This window comes from Vanacampus margaritifer, chromosome 3 (genome assembly GCF_051991255.1).
Source record: "Vanacampus margaritifer isolate UIUO_Vmar chromosome 3, RoL_Vmar_1.0, whole genome shotgun sequence".
Classification (NCBI taxonomy): Eukaryota; Metazoa; Chordata; class Actinopteri; order Syngnathiformes; family Syngnathidae; genus Vanacampus; species Vanacampus margaritifer.
This window is the reverse complement of record NC_135434.1, coordinates 3587299-3608429: the sequence shown is the minus strand read 5'-3', so window position 1 is coordinate 3608429 and position 21131 is coordinate 3587299. Positions and strand designations below refer to the sequence as shown.

General features: G+C 39.7%; 1 protein-coding gene across 13 annotated transcripts; it reads left to right on the top strand.

Annotated features, from left to right (window-relative positions):
• Positions 1–140: 140 nt before the first annotated feature.
• On the top strand, positions 141–20804 carry LOC144048350 (uncharacterized). Of its 13 annotated transcripts, none has more exons than XR_013293323.1 (19): positions 231–537; positions 643–697; positions 1116–1222; positions 1291–1394; positions 1706–1761; positions 2334–2444; positions 2524–2548; positions 2643–2741; positions 2943–3162; positions 3711–3916; positions 4279–4437; positions 4508–4600; positions 5433–5543; positions 6079–6185; positions 6643–6687; positions 6755–6780; positions 6923–7052; positions 12388–12535; positions 19707–20804. XR_013293323.1 is itself a non-coding variant. In XM_077560225.1 (18 exons), the coding sequence occupies exons 4-17, from the start codon at positions 1353–1355 to the stop codon at positions 7039–7041; spliced, it is 1419 nt and encodes a 472-aa protein (XP_077416351.1). In that variant the 5' UTR covers positions 141–222; positions 643–697; positions 1116–1222; positions 1291–1352; the 3' UTR covers positions 7042–7052; positions 12388–15785. The 13 variants fall into 13 exon arrangements, 11 of the variants coding, with proteins under 11 accessions (XP_077416351.1, XP_077416350.1, XP_077416349.1 ...); XR_013293322.1 differs by lacking the exon at positions 19707–20804 and adding an exon at positions 15229–15785; XM_077560225.1 differs by lacking the exons at positions 231–537; positions 19707–20804 and adding an exon at positions 141–222 and having other exon boundaries at positions 12388–15785.
• Positions 20805–21131: the final 327 nt, after the last annotated feature.

Here is a 21131-nt window from a genome sequence, read left to right as displayed (position 1 = left end):
TATTAACTCCTAAAGATTACCATCAATTTGGCTTCAATGGTTTGGCTGGCTGCTATTGTCATGCAAGGTGGGGGAAAAAAGATTATGCGTTATGATCTGAAGAAACCTCGGTTCTCAGCAGCAAATCGTTGGTCCGGTTTCTGGCACAAGGTGGCGGTATAGTTTGTGAATGCCTTGAGACGAGTCACTTTACCCAAGAGAAGATTATTTAAAAAGTGCCCGGTAGGAGTTTTACTTAATTGTTTATTGATGTTACTGTATTGTCTTTCGATTAAAAAAATATATAAATATATATCATATTTAACTAAATGTATTTGGGAACACTGATTGTCAAAGGCCGCAACTATGAAGACGCCTTTAATGTAGTTCCCATGGCAATGTCAAACTTGGCGCCGGATGTTGTTGTTACTTCCAGTTAAGCGACATTGAGCACAAAAATATACAAGTTAAAACCTCATGTTTTACATATTAAACATACGTGTGTCATAGCATCGTGGCATGACGTGATGGACTTACATCGCGAGAATACAATAGCTCGTAAGTTGTTGCCCAGTGAGTGCCGTTAGCTGGCTTGGCTAATGTTAGCCTAGCTGCAACAGAATTGTTTTATCAACATTTCATTGTGTGAAACTTGTTTTCCAGCCACTCAGGACGTTTCTGGGCTGAGGTTCAACAGTCTGGCGTTGGAGGAGTTGAGGTGGCGATTTTTGTTGTACCTGTTTTCATTGACACTTGCTTGCATTGAGCTATTCATTTAAAATTGTATAAGTGTTTACCAACTTTTACTTTGCTAAGGCTGGCACATAATTTACATTAGAAAAATATCATGGCACACCACCAAACAAAATTGTCACCAAACTGAAACAATGAGTGGTGAAAGGGAAATAGCTTTAAATTGCTCTGAATGCATTACTCTATTTATAATAAATAATCATTTTTTAATAAATAACACCTTTCAGACTGATAACACCCCCCAAAAAATTGAGACTGAGTGATAGGGTTCGGTGTGCGACAAGTTGTTTTTATTGGGACCCCCTTGACCACTTTTTAAGGAATTGTTGACTCTCTACCAAACTGCCGCTTGCTGTGAAATTCACGTTTCTTGTTTGAACCAGTGAGGAGCTAGAGAGGTGCACCGAGGAAAACCAGAGGCTGCAGGAGGAGGTGGAACATGCAACCAAAGCCGCCTTGGAGAAGTTTGGCTACACATGCAAACACATTTGTACGAAATAAATGAATGGAATGAAACACTGTTATTCTTGATTATTGTAAACCTGCTTTCTTCTTTAGCAGATGCATCTTTGGGCAATTCATCCCATCGGCAATGTCAGAGGGATGTCAGAACCATCAGAATGAAGGCCCAGGAAACTGAGGATGTCATGCTTATTAGTGAGGTCTGTAGAGAGAAAGAATTTTGCTACTTGTTTTACCGGCATATAATAGCATCAGTATTTTTCAATTGATTCAAAGTCCATCAGAGAATAAAATAAGTGTCTCATTGTAGACAAGTGCGCTTACGTTTCTCAGGTTAAACTTAAAACTCAATCAAATGACAAATTGTCAAAGTTAAAAGGCAAAATCATGAACAAAACAACAACTAGAACGTAAACGTTTCCCCAGAATGTTTGTCAATTTCCACATTAAAATAAACTAGTAGGGTCGTTAGACTTAAGAGGTTGCACTCCGTCTGATTTTTCTGTTTCAGCAGCCAGTGGAAGATATAATAAGGTGTAGAGACCCGAGGGATGAACAGGATGTCAGGTAAATGTCAACCTATAATATTTACATACAGTGCATGTAAAAGTCTACACACCCCTGTTCAAATGCCATTTTTTTGGGTGATATTAAGAGATAATAAAAATAAAAAAAGTCCACCACTAATGTGACCTATAACCTCTACAACGCCATTGGGGGGGGGTCTTACAAGAGAGGACAAGTAAAAATAAACAACTGAGATAATGGCAAGTGTACGCTCTTATAACTGTTAATGTGGCTGTTTATAGATTTCACAAATAAACTCATGTCAAATAGGAGTCGTCATACACCTGTCACAATTTTAATTGTCTCTGAGTAACCCCAAATAATGTTCAGGTGTTTTAATAGGCTTTTCTTGACAATTGAGAATTGAAAATTGACATCCAATTGAGTAGTGCAGGTTATAATGTAGATCACATTAATTGTGGAAAAAGTTAAGGATTTTTTTTTAATCTTGTCTAAAAAAAATTATATATCTAAAAACAACATGACATTTAAACTGGGGTGTGTAGACTTTATATAACCACTATTAACGGCAGGGATTAAATTACATAAAAATGACTCTCCTGACCTGTTAGAATGGAAGAGCTGATTACAAGTGTTGGCCAGGAGGTGGCGATGTTGAACCACAAACTCCGCTCATCCAAAGAAAGCGGGCTTCGCATCAGCACCAAGCTGGATCTTCTCTGGTAAATGTGAAGGTTTATGACTTTTTTTCCCGCCCCTGCTGAGTCAGCATTTTAAATCAAATTAAAAATGTATTTTCAGGACATCGTTGCAGCAGCAGCAGCTGGTCAGTGAACTGCAGTCAACCCAGTCAGGCTGTAAAGATAAGTTGTTGTGATGAAAATGGTTCCATGTGGTGAGCCCCACTGTGTTTCCTCCAGAAGAAGAGTGACCTGACGGGGTCCCAGGAGGAGGCGCAGACCCGGGGAGGAGAGCGGGAACATGCTCGGCCGGAGGAAAGTGAGCAAGAGACTAAACAGGTAACCTGAAAAGGTTTAGGGGTGGCATGGAGTACACCTGCACAATTAATCACTTTTTAAGAGATATTCAGAAAGATACAATTTCTCCCAGCTGATCAGTGAAGATAAATACTGACATTAATGTATTCATTCATCCATTTTGGTCGGCAGCTGCCGCATTTTGCTGTGTGTTTGACAGCTGCTTAAAATCTCAATTTCCAGCCCCTTTGTCTCCTGGAAGAAGCTCAGAGACAACGTGGGACCGAAAAAAAGAGCATGAGGCTTGAACTGGAGGACAGAGACAATCTGGTGGAGATGCTCCGGTTTCAGCTGGAGAACAGCAACCTGACTATCAACAATCTTCAGCGGGAGAACCACCTCCTCGGCACCCAGATGCAGCAGCTCCGGGTTGAGCATGAGAAGCAGCGGCTTGCCATCACTGGTGGGTTCATCACCAACAGCCGCCGAATGCGCTGTGAAGCAGCGAGGTTGAAACGTCGTTTTAATGGCTTGCATCCAGATCGTTTGGTTGTGAAATTACGCAATCATGTGAATCTTATGTGAGATGACTTATTTCCCAAAATGTGTGGATCGTCATAACCGCCCCACTCGTGAGTTTCTCCGACCATGACTTGGCAAGTAGGCTGGATGAAGATCTAATCATTTGAGTTCATTTATCTCATTAAATAATCAGGTAACTCATTTATTTGAAATAATCAAGAAATATTAGTTTTCTGGATCCTCCCCTATTATTATGCTATTCATGGGCCGGGCCCGTCGATATCCCCCGTGGATAGTGGGGACCCACTGGCCTTTGAAAAAAAAAAAAAAAAAACGGCTCTTGAAGTATCTTAAGATGAAAGTTTCCTGGTTGTGTTGAACAAACAAAGAATTGTATTGATCTTATCGACCAACCCCTTTTTTTTTATGTGTGTGTTAAACTCCCTGCGGTTGGGATTTACACATTTTAGTTTTGTCATTTTTTTCCAGAGGAGCTCAAAAAGCTGCAGCCGCTCCACAGCTGCTCCTGCGACAAGCACCGCAACGTCGTGCTGAGACTCCGGGGCCGGCTGAAGAGCTCCCAGACAGAGCTGGACCAGGTCAGAGGCGCTCTGAGGACCCTAGAAGGGGGCCAGACGAACGCACTTCAGGCCCGAGTCCAACATCTGGAGGAGACACTGGAGAAAGTGAATCAGGTGAATGAAGGACACCCGAAAACAAATGACACAAGAGTCATCATTCAACTGTAGAGTACCAGATATTTATTGGAGAAGATGCCTTTATTTATTTTTATTTATTTATTTTTTTAATTAATTTTTTTTTTTTTTTGAAGATGCCTTTATATGTCCTGCTGGTGCTTGAACCCAGTACTGGGCAAGCGGACCGTAACAACTAAATGTGAAAATAATAACAACAAATAAATCTTTATCTATTCAACTACAGAGAATACAAGGTGTTTATTAGAGACGAGTCCTTTATTTGGCTTTTTTTTTTTGGGGGGTTTTACCTACAAATAATGATTACTTCAATAACCTCATTGGCTCCCTTACTGCATTAGGAGCGGTCCTACCAAAACGTGGAAAGCCGGCGGCAGGCACAGGAGCTGGCCTTGGTCAGGGAGGAGAGGAGGCAAGTGGCCCGCGAACTGGACGCCGCCCGCTCCAAGGACAAACATTTGAGAGAGAGGATTAGCGAGCTGGAGGCCATCCTTCACAAGGTGACGCTCCGCCACGCACGCTTTCAGCTACAAATGGCTTTTTTTTCGAGACGTTTGCTTTGTTGTGTAGATGACCGAGGGCTTCGCCAACTGCCAGGAGTTCATCCAGCTGAAGGAGCAGGAGTTCTTCCGTCTCAAACTGAAACACGTCCTGGACTTGAAGGTAGAGATCTAATTTAGTGTACGCTGGTCATAACTTAAGGCACAGATAAGTTGCTCAATAGCGCCCTCTGGAGTGTGTGACCAAAAAAATCAGCTACTGACAACAGTTGTATTACACAGTTCTATAGTGATTTTTTTTTAATTTTTATCTTGAACTTGACAAGTACTCTATATATTTAAAAAAAAAAAGACAAAAAGTAATTAAACCTGAACTAAAAGTTTAAAAATAAATAAAACTAAGTAACTAATTTGCTCTAAAAACTAATTCAAACTAACTCAATTTTAAAAAACTAAATAAATGGTGAAAAAAGGACCCAAAAACATGTGAAAAAAACAAATTAATAAAATTTTTAAAAAATACTTTGAGAATTCGACTATATACTCAAAATTCATAAATCATCAAATTTGCTGGTTGTCTACCATAACCGGGTGTAATTGAAATTGAACCGAATGTCAGCCATTTTGGTTTGAAGCAGCTATTTCGGGTGAATTCCAGGACTTTCACAGTTCTATGACCACTTCCTTAAGGGAATTCACCCAAATGAGCATTTCTGTAAAAAAAAAATGATGAACATCATATGATTGGAATCATAAAGTTCCTTAAGATACATCAGTTAATTTACGGACCAGCTGTAGGTTCACAGGGAGAACAACCCCACCCCTCTTTGATACGTTGAGATGCTTTGGGCTTATACAGTATATCACATAATAGTGAGGCCTCACCCTCGTCGGGGTACTGTAAAATAAACACTGTATATAAATAAACCCTCTCCCATCTCTCCACTGGACGTAGTGAGAAACACGGTGTGCGTTTTTTTTTCCCTCCTCTGTAGGAATTCCAAGGTGAAAATGTAACTCCACCTGGATTGGACTCCCTGATCCCAACTGTTGCACTCGCTGATCCCCGTCCTTCCATGCGGGACGCCCGCAACGCCCGGATTACGGTAACGCTCTGCATCTGCCTGCTCTTAGCCAACGCATGACTCAACACATCTGCTCGATGTCATAAATCATGTGCAGTAATTTCCTCTATCTTCAGACAGCCTGATGGAGCTAGCATCGAAGTTGCGGTAATCATAAACCTTTAAACAACAGATATTTGAACAAAAAGGGAAGCAACACATGCAACCAGAGCGTACGATACTCCCAGGCATATATTCTTTGTCCTCTGCAAAAAAAAATATTACTGTAGCTTAGTTGCCACGAATCTGAGTGTGTTCTGTGTTGTTACTGTATGTTTTAAAAAAGCCAAATACTGTAAGGTGTTATTTTTTTTAAACAGGGGGGAAATCCATCATTTTTGTCTTTTTTTTGTGAGGTTGTAACAGATTAATGGCCTTTCCATTCATTTCAATGGGGAAAGGTGATTTCAGATGAGTTTTTTGAGTGTAGCTTGTAAATCTATCTATCTATCCATCTATCTATCAGATCTTTTGTACGTGAAGTAATCTGAGCATTAAAAGATCTCTCCCCATGCAGGAGAGCCACACCCGGGACCGGTTCTCACAGAGCCTTGGAGGACCACACACCGACAACGCCGCCCTCAGGAGGAGGTCCGCACCGGCGAGAACGCACAAACCGGCATTGTACGTCCCCCTCCCTCCATACGCTAGGAGGATTAGCTTTGTTCCCAGGCTAGCCGGGGTCACAAAAAAAAACATGTGATGTGCCAAAGTAGAAGTAAGAGGAAGTCATTGTATGAAAGTGGGCGGGGGGGAATGTCAGCTTAGCAGAATGACTGCTTTGCAAAATGCCATAAAATCAAACACGATAGACAACCTAAAACATTTTTTCCCATAGGACAAACTATCCCCTTTATAAAACCTGTACTAATTGTACATGCCAGGGTTTAAAGGAGGGATGGGCAAAGTTGGCATTCATTTTGACGTAAAAAAAGAAAAGTATTCTGCATGTTTTTACTTAATTTCTCATTAAATAATTGGTGAATTAATTTATTGAAAAATGTTATTACACTTTATAAAACCAGTTTATTTGCATTTTTTTAAAATTGCATTTTAAAACAGTACTACTTTCCCCCAACAGCGTCGAGCAGGCCAAAGCAACCCGCCGGCGAACGACGTGCAACAGGTAAACACTAATGACCTTTTGCCTACGCTAACCAAGCCGCTAACGTCATTGTTTTTGTTTCCCCCAGTGAGACAACGACAGAGATGGCAGAGAGTAAGCGGCCGCTGTGTTTTTCTAACCTTGGGCATCCTTCTGAATAGCAAATCTCCCCCAGACAGTACAAAGCAACAAATCATTGTTATTTTACACTAAACCGTCGACAGTTTTTACAAGGCACGCCTTCTGGATTCTCCAGGTCATGTTCAGTCATGTTCGATGACCGCGACGCGGCACACTCTCTACCCGTGGCGGCGGGCATCGGGTTGCAGGTCACCTGTATACGCCCTTCTCACCTCTGACCCGGGACACAACTGACAGACACGGCAGTAAGTGGTTCAAGTGTACTAAGCACGTGCAAATAAATGGAGGAAAGGACGCGGTTAGCTATTTAGCCTTTCGTATTATGTCTTGCAGAAATCTACATTCACAAGCAAGATGATAATCATAATTGAGATAAAATGCCTTCTTATAAGTGATATGGTGGATTTATTGTTTTCTACTGTATGAGTGTGTTGTAATTGATATACAGTTACATACATGTAAGTGATGGGAGCAAGCAAGAAAAAAGTATGATCAATAAATGTGCAAAATTTACTGTATAAAAAATATTTTAATACATAGTGGAGAGACAGCACTGTAAGTGATGAAGGCAGGAATATAAAATGAAATGAGCAGGGGAAATTCTATTAAAAAATGTTTTGACGTAAATGCATGAAAAAAAAAATAGGTTCGTTTAGAGAATGTTTGTTTAAAAAATTTGACATTTTGTACACTGTACAGTTTATTCCGGACAGCGGAGCCCAAACAAAACAAAAAAAAAGCATTTAAACATAAACATTTTCAATTTTTATTTCATGGCCTCAGTGGGATATACGGTAGTCATGCAGACACAAACGAAGAGGAGTTTCACAACTACTACTGTACAGTAAAGTGACTCAGTGATCTGCAGTCAGTCTTTTAGCAGATTATAAAGAATATATGGTTGAGTATTGCCTGTCAACATGTTTGAATATCTGTTGCCAAAGCATTATCACACCCACCACATAGCTCGTCTTTGTTGTTATGTGCTAGCATAAAGCTATGAGTCCTTGAGGCAAAGCTAAAGTATGTGATTTGTATCAAATCTAAAACAAAAATAATCTTTGTTTATTATTGGTTTGACATTAGGCACCTCGGTAGGATTAAAAAATACTTTAAAATAATTACACAATAAATGTATATACTGTATATATAATAAAAAAAAAAGAAGAAGCTGTGAATGAATAAAGCTTATCAGTTCTGAAGTATTGGACATTTTATGCAATATAAAATAAAAAACTGAGATTATGAATGTCAAAGGAACAATGTGCATGACGTCATCCACGATGCTGCTTGGTGCGAAACCGCACTTGCGAAACCGCAAATGTCTTTCTTTGGGCAGATGTTTCTTGTTTTCGGTCCCGTCCGACTGCTCATGTGTGGTTCTTCTCCTCCTCTTCGTCCTCTTGCACCAGCGTAGGAGGCCGTTGTTTGTGCACGTTTGGCTCTTAGGACAGATAGCACCACCTCACACAGACGTGGAATCAAAACAAAGACTTGCTCCACATTCGAGGATATAAACATGCTCATTTGGCAGTTTAGTTTCCTCCATTTTGTAATGATTACTAGTAGAGAGCAATAACAAGTAACAGCTGGAACAATCGACAGATGAATCGATTATTATCATTGATTGCAGCTCTGAAGTCAAGACACCAATGTATTTCTCAACCAACGTATTTGGGTTGACAAAAGTAATAGCACGTTTGTCCTTCATGAGACTCACCTTTTGTCACTCAGTGACGACTCTATTACATGACGACGCTATTATGCTCCCGACGTCACCAAGGCTAACCGGCTCGCCTGTCGCTCGTCCTTCTAACTTCGCCTCTTACATGACACTGATATTTCATTGATTCCTTATCAAAATACAAGCAGTTGACATGTTGATTACGGCCCCGCACCGTTCACAAGGCCGTCTCCCATTCGGCACATCGTGTGCCCACAGCCAACGATAAGACACAAAAGCAAAAGAAAAGAGTAAATGTTTAAACAGCGGGGAAGGAGCGATATTGCCTTCGGGTGTGCGTTAATTTGTGTGCTGTACTGATAGTTTAAGAAAACGCTGGAGGGAATTACATGAACGCGACATGTTTTGTGTAAAGGGGTCACGGGAGGCTTTAGCATGTCTGAACAGGAAGTGCATTGCCGTTTCATCCTCACGAAGGAAGTTGGCGGTTTGTAGTTGTTTTGTCTGTATAGCCCACTTTTATCTTCCATGTTTGTCCAGTTGGGACGTTTGTAGATTAGTCAGTAATTAAAACAAACATTTGTATAGTATTGTAAAATAGAAAAAAAAAAACTTATGGGGAACTTGTATTTATGTATTGTGTATGTGCTAACAATACAATTGTGCTTTAATTAATTATTTTTTGTGTGGCTTTATTTATTTTAGATGTACAGTGGACCCTCAATTATAAACAGAATTTATATATGCCAATATCAGGGATGTGATTTTTCCGCTAATTCGCGGAATTCCGCTTTTTTTATCTCCCCCCCCAAAAAAAAAATTCCGATTTTTTTATTTTTTATTTTTTATTTTTTTAGTAGTAGTAGTAGTTCATTGTGTATGCACATGACTCCGACAGATAACATCTTCTGCTATAACAAAGACATTTGTGGTATGCTCTAATATGAGTTACTTTTCATTTGGTCATGATACAATTATTTGTTCATGAAATTTGAACTCTTCAACATTATTTATGTGTTAACTTAGTAATCACATTAGTTAGATATGATGATATTCTCAGTGATAGTTTTTAAAAGCAAAGGCAGTCCAATGTTTTTGAATGTGACTGATTTTGAGTTGACTAAAACTGCCATTTTATATGGGATAGTTCAATATACATTGAAAATTTATGCTGTTGTTTTGTCTATTTCTTTGTCATGTGAGTGCATTGAAAGTACTTAAAAACACGGAAAACCCATGAGCTCCGCCCCCCTTGTCCCCCCACCAGGGCACTGCCCTGGACCTAGCTGGGTGCCAGCGGCCCCCAGACCCCCGGCTAAATTTTCAGATAATTTCACTTTGGTCAAATCACATCCCTGCAATATACAGTATATGCAGTATATATATATATATCTATATATATATATATATCTATATATATATACACACACATATGTATATATATATATATATATATATATATATATACATACATATATATACACACATATGTATATATATATATATACAGTATACATGTGTATATATTTTTTTCTTTTTTCTTTTGTCCAACACAAAAAAAATGTTCAAAAAACACTGATAAACCTGTAATGTGTGTTACACTTAAAAAATAAAACAAAAAGTAAGATATCCATATGTTTGTTTTTTTTAATTCTCCAAAATGCGAATCCACAGGTGCCGAACCGAGTAGGCGGGGTTCCACTGTATTTATATATTTGTTTTTCATCCACATCGCTTGACCTCACTTGCGTCATATGAATGAATTAAACCTGTAAGTCATGCTATTGTAGCAGTGGTGATGTGTAATTTAAACACGGGCCTAACAAGGAGACTCAATGGTCCTCTTAACGCTAACATAAAAGTGCCGCGTGGAGAGAAAGTTTATGTGTTCTTTACGACTTCAGTAACTTTATTAAACGTTCTCCCGTGTGTGCTTTGGGGGGCAAATTGCTGCAAATCTAGTAAGTACGTGGCGGTAACGACTCGAGCGCAACAGCTGCAGAGGCTATAAATGGACCCGACCCGAGCATGTCCCGCATACACTGATGGACCCTATGTTTAATTGGACCCATGTGACGTTACCATGGTTACCAAATCACGTTATCCACTGTCTTCATGGATGCTTGCTATGAAATGCGTTCCATCAATTCCTGATTAGCATTATTAAAACATATTTTGAGGACGAGGAAGAACCTTTATTTTCTTTACGTTCGCCAAACATTCTGCTGCAAAATTCACCAGCTTGGCTAACTTGTTGGCAGTGGTTTCCTCCAGAAATGGCTAAAGATTGTCAGGGAATTTGTGTAACACTTGCGTGGCACTACTACACGAGTGTTTGTTTGACCTTTGTGATCACACAGTGTCCCTTTTGGGGACCATTAATTAATGCCTGAGTGCGGAGGGTGGGAGGGCCGGGCGGGGTCCCTGGTGCAATGAGAACACCACTGGGACACCCAGGTTTCACTTTGACTGCTGATTACCTCTGTTGATAGAAACAAGTTCACTTTGGTGACACAGTATGCTTAATGTGAACATCATTCCACGGGTCAGCGCGTTCGGCGTTTTGCATCATTAGTAAGTTCAAAGGACTCCAAAAAAAAGTAGCTCAAACTTGAAATGATGACCGCGGTTTATATTCTACAATTGTTTATGCTACTAGCATACATTAAATACCACTTTTTTAGACTGATTACAAGTTTGAGTATTTGAGTACTCACTGATAGCGAGTACTGATATTTGAAAATGCCAATACAGCTTGAAATTGTGATTTTTTTTTTTTTTTAAACAAACAAACTTTTCTTAAGCATGATAAAAGTTTCACTCAAAAATAAGTTGCAACTTGTCGTTACTAACGTTTTAACATCCAACAGTCACGCCACATTTATTTCACTAGATTGTAGCTTGTAGCACAAGGCATTTCAGTTACTGTATGAAATGTCTTAGTCTGAACACTAGGGGGCACTATGAAATAAGTACACAGATGAGAGATAAAGAGCTCTATTTTTGTAGACAGCCTTCGGGCGTGAAAAGTACAATTTGGCAGACTGCGTTGTGCCGTGCTGGCCGTTCCGGCGGACTAAGGGTATTTTCTTTTACACACCCTTGGCGCACCTCAAAGTAGACTACATTCGACGCTTGCCGGTCTAAGTTGTGGCGCAGGCAGGGCTGGATTGGCACAAAAAAATGGACTTACCGTCCCCGGCCCGGCCCAGCCCGACTATTGCCTAACGTGTAGTTCTGCCACTGATGTTTATTGACAATGTTTCAGTTTTCGATCTATATTTTAAATGGATTAACGGACTGGTCCCTCCAAATTGTGGGCCAGTCTCTTGGGGTTAAATGTAGGAAAATAATCATTAAAAAGCCCTGCATCGGCCCTAAAAGAGTCCGGCCCACCGGGCATCTGCCCTGATTGCCAGATGGCCAGTCCAGCCCTGGGCGCAGATGATGTAACATGAATTTGCTGAATTTGATCGAGGTGCCGAGTGCCAACAGACAGATTTTGTGTCCTTTGTTTTCATATTTGTCAATTAATATTGCACATGAGCTTTCAGGGTTCGTTTTAAATGTACCGTGTATGTATTTTAGTATTCGGGAATTGTAGTTTCCTTTTTACACTGTACTGCACTCAGCCCTAAAATGAATAAAAACTCAACTAAAATGAAGCTTTTTCAAGAAAATTTAAACTAACAAACCTGATCTAGAAACTAAATGCTTGTAGAAATCTGTGTTATAGTGATGAACTGCAACACTGAATATAAAGTGTAAAAGTTGCATGTAAAACATTTTTTTTTTTTTAAAAGGTGTCATTAAGGACAGCCGTGGCCTTTCCAACAACAACCCTTCGAATCCCGTTGACTGTGAAGACTATGAAGGCTTTGTTTATTATCTCGCAGACGGAGGCCTCGTGCTGTCACAGGACCGCTCTGAGGCGACAACAAGAACAGCGTCAGCATGATGCAGCGACAGCAGCCGCGCGCCGCCTTGAATGGATCTGCTTATTCGTTTTAAGGCGCACGCCGCGCCGCCAGGAATTTACGTGCGGTAGGTGCAACTCATGCCGTCGTCCCTGTTTGCGCGCACACGGGCCGCTAGTTTGGTGGTTACCGGGTGACAGCCAAGTGTCAGGGTCACGCCCCTCGGGGACCACATGTTGAGGTTGTAGAGCCGAAGCCACAAGAGCGCAGAAGGACGCCATATGTGAGTCTTTGTTGGCCACAAATATTGTATGTGCAAACGTGAATGCTAATTGGCAATCATACATGAGTACTAAATAGTAATACTGCATATGGCAGGGGTGGCCAACTTCGGTCCTCCAGAGCCACTATCCAGCCTGTTTTCCATGTTTCTCTCCACTAACACACCTGATTCATGGTCAGGATCGTTATCAGGCTTCTGCAAAACTTGCTGATGAGCTGATCATTAGATTCAGCTGGGCTGAAGGAGGGAGACATGGAAAACTGGTTAACTCTTTGACTGCCAGACGTTTTCAGAAAAGGGATGCCATGGGTGCCAGCCGATTTTAAGCATTTTGACTGATCTTTCAAGGTCCATAGAAAATTATGTGTTTGGACTATGGAAACACACATACTGCCAAAACAAGATTGGACTCTCATCTTCCATCAGAAAAAAAAAAGTTTGTTTCTACCTTATTCCGTTTTTGAGTAATCAACAATAGAAAATGGTTAGTTTCACCTGTTTTGAAAAAAACGTCTTTTAACGTCTTTGGCACTCCTCCATAGGATTTTACGAAACGTTATTTAACGTTTTTGGCAGTCAAAGAGTTAGATAGTGGCTCCCCAGGACCGAACTTGGCCACCCCTGGTTTATGCATATGTGAATGGCAGGTGTACATGGATAATAACTACTCTGGCCCGACTGATAGAGACATTTTGAGGCCGATGCTGATTCTGCTATTTGGCAACAATAATAATTTCAGATAATTAATCGGCTGATTTGATATATATATATTAGATTTTTTTTTAAACTAAAAATGTTTGGTCCCTTCACGCTTATAACAAAGATATGACGTATTAAATACAGGCAGAACATTTGACAGTTTCACAATATTTTGTCTTATTGTCTTTATTTATTTATTCATTTATTTACTTCACTTCAGAGAGATAAATCAGCAAAAGTCTGGTGGGAAAAAAGTAAAATTTCTTTATAAAAGAGATAATATCGGCCAATAAACATCCATGCCCTAAAAGACACTCCAGATGTGAAAATATGCAAAAGGCAGCAGGAATAGTCGGCAGTAAATATTATATGTGGCAACTGTACAGAGGAATTGAGGAATGTCATTAACAAAAGTGTCAAAACAAATCCTGGCTCCACACCAAAGGACCGAATGTGTGCTCCATTGGTCCTGAGCCACACCCCTTGACAAAGTTTCTTGGAAAAGCGCTGAGGTCATTGTGGTGTGATCCCGCTGACAAACAAACTTCCTTGGAAGAGGTAAGAAGTTTGGAGATGATGTTTACGTGAGCGCACTTGCGGTGTGTTGTTGAAGCTCAGTGGTCAGATAAGAGTTTTATTTTTACCATCACCCTCCTTCTTCCATCTTGCTCTCTCTCACTTGATTGCAAAGCGAGGAAAAAGCCAGGAAACGTTGTTGACTTGAGGGGCTTTTCTTTTAACGCGCCGTACAGTAGCTCCGGTTCCTCTCCGGGAGGATTTCCTTCTCGCGTGTCCCGGACTGTGTATAAATATTGAAAGAGAACAGCCTGTGAGACGAGGCATTGTTCGCAAACAACTCTCTCAATGGCTGCGCGAGGATGGTGTGACTGGGCCAAGCTCGGCCCCCCTTTTGACTGATCGCTCAATATTATGATGTTGAAAATCAACCGCATTGCCTTGCCTTAGGAAAGTCTGATTAGCTCAATGCTAACCAACAATGCAAAATGGCCCACAAATAGCAAAAACTTGCGTATAATGGATGGCCATTATAAATGCGTTGAGGAAAAATAATATAAGTCTGTATATTTTTTACCCCCAATTTATTTTACCCCAAAAATATAAAAAAAAAAAGAAAATAATAATATCACACAAAAAAAAACATGTATAGCCCATTCAAAAAAAAATTAAATATTAGAAAAAAATATTGACTAATAAGACAAATAAGACTAATTTTACTGAGTCATCTACAGTAATTGTGAAACTCTTCTTTATTTGTGTCTAAATGACGGTATTATACTGCCCCCTGGTGACCAAGTCAGGCATACCAGAAGGAACTTCAATGAATTAATCATGATGCACAAATTGAATTCTTTGCATCCTATTTAATTATGTTGGAACTGTATGTTTATGTCAAGTATTATTTTAAAGAGTGTGATATTTTCCGTACTAAAACAATTTTGTTGGGTTTTTGGAGAGGGTGAAACAGACTAATGGTATTTCTGTTCATTTCAATGGCGAAATATAATTTGTGATACAAGTGATTTGAGTTACGAGCGTGGTTTGCTGTTGAAAAAAATACAGCTTTATTCATGTTGGGATGAAGTTAAACATCAATATCAAAGATTTATTTGTCCCAAAGCTAAGGGAGGAGTAATATTTATTTTATTGGTGTATCACCTTCCTAGAATAATGGCCGAAGTCATTTAAAAATGCAAACTCCATCCTGGACTTGAACCCAGTACCTCAGAACTTTGGTGCATGCATGGTCACCACTGGCCCACAGTGCCATCTTCATTCTAACTAAACATTGCCGATTTTTATTTTTACGAGAATTTCAGATCCACACGATGATGACTTTGATTCCCCTTCTAAAGTTTATTTATCCCACGCAATCCCGTGGAAATAAATGAAGAAAAGACAAAGGCCACAGGAGAACATTAATTTCTCTCCAGAGACTTTCGACTTCTTAACGACGGGAGGAGCACAATCGGGGGAAACTGGTGCCATGCACAGGAAATGTTTTTGTTATGGTCACAAAAAAAGAAGAAGAAATCACTGGCCCTGGCTTTCCACTCAAAGGAGATGGACGGCCATTTTTAATAGTCATCTTGAGGATGTCGGGGGAGCAACTGGAAAAGAAAACAATGCACCACTAAGGATGTGCAAAAAGCTCCCGTTGTGCTGGGCAGGTGTGACAGGTTTCCCTTTTTGAGATCACACGGGCAACATCCTGCAAGGTGAAGAGGAATCCATTCATGCAATTGCAAATTTAATAACACATGAAACGAATTGATTATTTTAGGAATGTAGTTATGAATAATGACCGACGCATACCTTCTGCCAAGTCGTTTTGGAAACCATTTTTCCTCTAAGAAATAAATTAACGTGAACCCTGTTTCGCGCCTGACCAGACGATTATTTTATTATTTTTTATTTTCCGGGGGGGTAAAGAAAAAGCTAAACTCACTCCTATTCCTTTGATGCCTGCTGACATGAGCTTCCGAGAGCCTCTTTTTGGCCTTTAATGAAGCCTAGCAAATTGGCGGCTGGTTGGCTTTGTGATGGTGCACAATGCTCTGCTGTTGTGTAAAACCTGCGGTCGCGCTCAGGTCACCGCGGACAGTTTTTAATACAAAAGGAAAAAAAAAAAACCTCCTCAAGGTTCTCGCTTTATTTTTTTCTGCCATTGTGACGCGGCGCGTTTTTTAACATCTTAAATGAACCCGTTAAAACAATGAGCCGCCGGGTCGGCTTACAAAACCTGTCGGGGGGGTTGAATGGTGGGAAATGAACCACACCTCCAGGGGACAAAACAATCCTATGGCGGGCCCATCACCTTGCGTAAATAAACTGCATGGGCTTGACCTTGAAACTCAGACGTACACATTCCTTTTTATCCCAAAAGTGTTTACTCTAGGGCAGTGCTTCCCAAACTTGGGGGGATTTTTTTTTTCCTCAATAATATAGAACCAAGCTTTTTTTTCTTCTTTTTTTTTTTTTTTTAAAGAAACCCCGACTGTAGTGACAGGTTTGCTCTATATTATTTATTTGGTTGTTACTAACTGTGAGATTCATTTTTCAAAAATCATTTCCAGTTTAATACATTTTGTAAAAACTTTATTTGGACGTACGCCGCCATTGTTATTTACGTCGCAACGCATTCAGTGCGTAGTGACGTCGAATGGCAGAGAGCAATTTGAAACGTCAATAAAGAAAACAAGTTAAGCCTCCGTAGCTTTCCTAAAGAAAGAACACGCGATCGGGAGAGCCCCCCCCCCTCCCCCCACGCCGTGCTCTCGTCATTCACCAGATGCATTCAAGAATTTTGAACGTCCCTTTAGGAACGCTACAAATAAAGTTTCTATAAAATGTATTAAACTGGAAATGATTTTTGAAAAATGAATCTCATAGTTATGTTCGTAAAAAACAAAAAAATAATATTGAGCAAACTTGTCATCATACACAGTCGGGGTTCCTTTAAAATAAAATAAAAAATTAAAATAAAAAAATAATAAAATAAAATGAAAAAGTCTCTCCTTTGGTCTCTTGAGATCTCCCTGATTTGTTGGAATTTAGATGTTTCTGATGGTTGGTGAAGGACTCTGGTTGGTGGCCCAGTGGGTGGTGGGTGCTGGATTTCACTTTCCTTTCTTTTCTTTGGTCCTTCCTCGGGTCTCCTGACGGCCTCACGACTCTGGCTGGAAGTGTTCGGTTTAGGTGAACGGTATGGGATTTTTTAATAGGTTTTAGGTGAACTAATGAATACACACTCACACGCACACACACATACTCACCCACATACAAAAAAAACAAAAAAGAGCAATGATGATGTCATGTCAAATCGGTAAAATTACCGAATGAACAATACTGAGCTCTCCAGAAGAAAAAAAAATGAAAAAGAGAGACAGGAAAATTGTCCACAATGAATCCTTAAATTCCATGAAGTATCTCCGCATTCCGGCTATGCTAGCACAAGTTCTTCCTCCGCCGCCGTTCTCTCCCAGGAAACCAGGAATTAGCTCCAGTAGATAAATCCTGCTGTACTGTATCTTTAATGGCCGGCTGGCACGCATCTATCAGTTTCAGTGAAAAGGCCCTGGCTCTCCCCACCCACGCCTTGACAACCTGACTTGTATATCAGCCCCTCTACCTTCACCTCGCCTTACACGGCCTGTCTCGGGGGCCACCGGGACTTAATGTGCGGTACCAGGCTCCACTCTGGTGAGCTCCCACTGTGGGATTTAATGGTGGATACTGGATAATGTAAAGGAGACGGGAGCTGTGCATGCACGGTGGACAGGATGAATGGATTGTAGTATATATAAGACAATATAGTGCCCTTCATGTACTGAGCTAAAGAAACATAACATTTTGGCCATGACCTTACAATCAGAGGGGAAAAAGTAGATGTTGGCTCTCACTGGTAACAGTTGACTTTTTATCATAATGATATGATGACGCTATACATAAAGTGTATCCGTGAAGGAGCCCTGAACTCAAACTTTATTTGCCTCCATTCAAACACACCTGTTATTTATCCTTGGTGTGTTATTTGCTCTACGACGAAATTGCAATTTGAAGGCTGAGGCGACCCTGTGCTGACATGAGTCAGTGTTTGCATGCGGCCTGCTTTGTTTTCTTAATCCTGGAAAAGTGTTTTTCGTTCCACCACGCAGCTCAGCAAGCGGTGTGTGAGAAAAGTTACAAAATGGTTCAAATTCAAACGACAAATTATGAGTGTACCCCTTCAACGTCATGGCCTGATTTGATTTTGTAACTGTGAATAATAACTGCGGAAAGTTTTATCAAAACGAAAAAAATGAGAACAAAAGCAGGACGAAAATACCAAAATAAATTATTTTTGTGACTATCTTGTTACTGGCTAGGTAACTTTTAGCTAGCATGAAAAGCTAATATAGCATCAGTAAGTCCTTTGTTCACAAAAGTTGTTTTTAGCTCATTCACTGCCATTGACGGCTATAGACGTCAAAAATTCATTTGAGCTATTTGTATTAGTTTAACATTTTTTTCCACTTTTGTTAACAAGAGTATGAAAACCTAGAATTTTTTTTTATTGTTCATTTAGAACAGATACAAAATTTGTGATTAATCTTGAGTCAAATAGTGAAGTAATGCGATTAATTACGATCAAATTTTTTTATTGCCCGACGCCCCGAATTTTTTAAATCTTTTTTTTATTGCGTCAGGCAATTACGTTTTTTTTTAATTGTAATCAATTTCATGACTTCAATAGTTAACTCACGATTAATCACAAATTTTATATCTGTTCTAAATGTACGATAAAAAAAAATCTAGGTTTTCATACACTTGTTAACAAAAGTAGAAAAAATGTTAAACTAATAGAAATAGTTTAAATGAATTTTCAGTGTCTCTAGCCGTCAATGGCAGTGAATGAGTTAAGCTTAGAGTCCGATTAAGTCAACAGGAATGGAAACTAAAACAGGACCAACATTTGTCTCTGGCTGTCTAGCTAGTAGCTAGGTAGCTAATTCAGTAGCTTAAAGTAATTTCTTTGTCAACGAGTCATACAGTATAAAACCAGCTCCAGCTAAGAGTCCTATCTTAGAAATAGAAACAAAAACAGGACCAAAATATCAAAATAAACTACTGTAAGTATGTGGCTATCTAGCTAGTTGCTAGGTTTCAGGCATTCAACCTCGGAGATTCCATTGCCAACGAGTAGGCACCATTTGGCCGATTCAGTCGATATTTTCTTTCTTTCTTTCTCTCTCATGAATAGACATTTGATGGTGAGGTCAAAATTCGCCAGTAAAGCCTAAAGGGGGGACTTGTCTGAGACAAGGAGTGGGATTCATAAGCGTTTATCTAAAAAAAAAAAATCATTTACCCGCTGAGGGATAAAGTCTCCTTGTTGTGCAGCGTGTGAATTGTGTCGGGATACAGCGGCTAACCCTGACGCAGCAGTAATGGGAACGAAAGCGGTCAAAAGATTTTCAAATTTTGCATTCCGTATTTTTGACATGAAAAAAAAAAAACAGGCCTTTTTTCCATTTTTTTTCAGTTAGATTAAATAATATCAACAAATAATCAAATGTTTTCTATTTTGGGCTGCCATTTGAAAATGAGGGCACGAATGATCCACGGATTATTCACTGTGCTGACATGCAAAATGCTGCGCCGCCTTAAAAGAAAAGGCGTCAGTGTCGCTCTGCCGAGCAAACACAAAAAATGAGCGCTTGAACTGTTTTACCCTTTTCTTCCAGACAAATTACTCCAACTGTTATCCTTCCCCCCGCCCCGATGATTCTCTTCTGCATTGCTCTTGTTTGAACAGATGCTGGACCCCCCCCCATCCTCTGGAGTACAATGAGATAAAACTCAGTGGCATTAAGAGTTCAGCGCCCAGTCGGTTTCTTTCCAAGAGAGAGACGCATCAAACGGCGCCCCCGCGTGTCACTTCCTGCGCCAAAACTAAATAGAGGACTTTAATTTAAGAATGGTCCTTATGCAACCGGCAGCGACCGCGTTCACCTTTTGATTGTTTGCTTTAAAAGGGATATATTTGGGGAAACAATGGGAGAAAAAAATATATATTTTGGAACTAAATCGGAGCAAACTAACGAGACAATGACAAACACCTGGACATGACACAAGGTGCTGCTCGGAAGACACGAGGGGACCGGTATGACGAGCACAATTTACTTAGTAAGTTCAGCAAACTGTTAGGATTGGCTGGACTCGTGGACCCAAATGTGAGGAGGCCAATGGGTTCCCACCTAAAAGCGTTCGAGGCACAAGTAAACAACCAAAATGGCGGATAGTGATAAATATTTTTTTTATTTTGGTCCTCAAAACGTATTTTGAACTCCAGCAAACTTGCCTTCTCGCAAAAAAAAATATTCCATACAGTTCAGTAGTTCACCGTATCATTTCATGCATGGAGTTCGCGGCATACCGTCACAAAAACCCAAACCATCATATACTCAAACCGCAGTGTTGCTCGTTAGCGTAGCATACACAGGAAGTCAGCAGTCACGTCTTCCGGGTTTGGTATCATGACATTCTGCAGACAGTGGATTAAAATAATAGGACCATCTACTTCAAAGTCTTAATTAATACTTCACAAAAATATCTGTGAATGTTTCTCATTTTTCCATTCGTTTTTTTTCCCTATTTCTATATTCATTTTTTTATAGATAAAGAATGCGATTTTTTTGCCTGATATTTTGTTTTTAGCTAATATTTGTCTTATTTTCTTCTAATTTTTTAACATACAAATATGTTGCATTTTGTTCTGTTCTTCTGTACTTCTCAGGTAATGTCTTAATTAGATATAATATTTAATATGGTTTTATTTTTTTCATTTTTTTAATCTATTTGCATTATTGTATCATACTTGTAAATTTTACACATGTTTCTTATGTTTTATCCTAATTCATATTTATATATTTTTAACAGTCATGTTTTCTAGTATTTGTGTATTTTCTCTGTATTTTATTTGTTGTGTTTTTTTAATATATATAATATTGTAGGCATTATTGCTTTGCCTCTTGTTATTTTATGCTAGTGTGGCAAATGTTTTGAGGTTATCATTTGAGAGCCTATCTTGTTCCTCTGCGAGGTCATGGGCCGTCGAATCGCCCTGGAGTTTGGACACGGCCATTTTACCCAACGCTGCGTTGAAGTCAACTTTGCTATTTGTTGAAGCATCTCATGTGCGAGGTTTTCTATCCCTTCTAAGAATGAAGCTGAGTTGAGC

Bases quoted from the DNA above. Each gene is read 5' to 3' on its own strand.
- LOC144048350 (XM_077560214.1), top strand. From the start codon at position 507: ATGGACTTACATCGCGAGAATACAATAGCTC. The intron at 1,762-2,333 runs GTAAATGTCAAC...CTGACCTGTTAG, and splicing joins AGGGATGAACAGGATGTCAG to AATGGAAGAGCTGATTACAA. The intron at 5,544-6,078 runs GTAACGCTCTGC...CTCCCCATGCAG, and splicing joins CCCGCAACGCCCGGATTACG to GAGAGCCACACCCGGGACCG.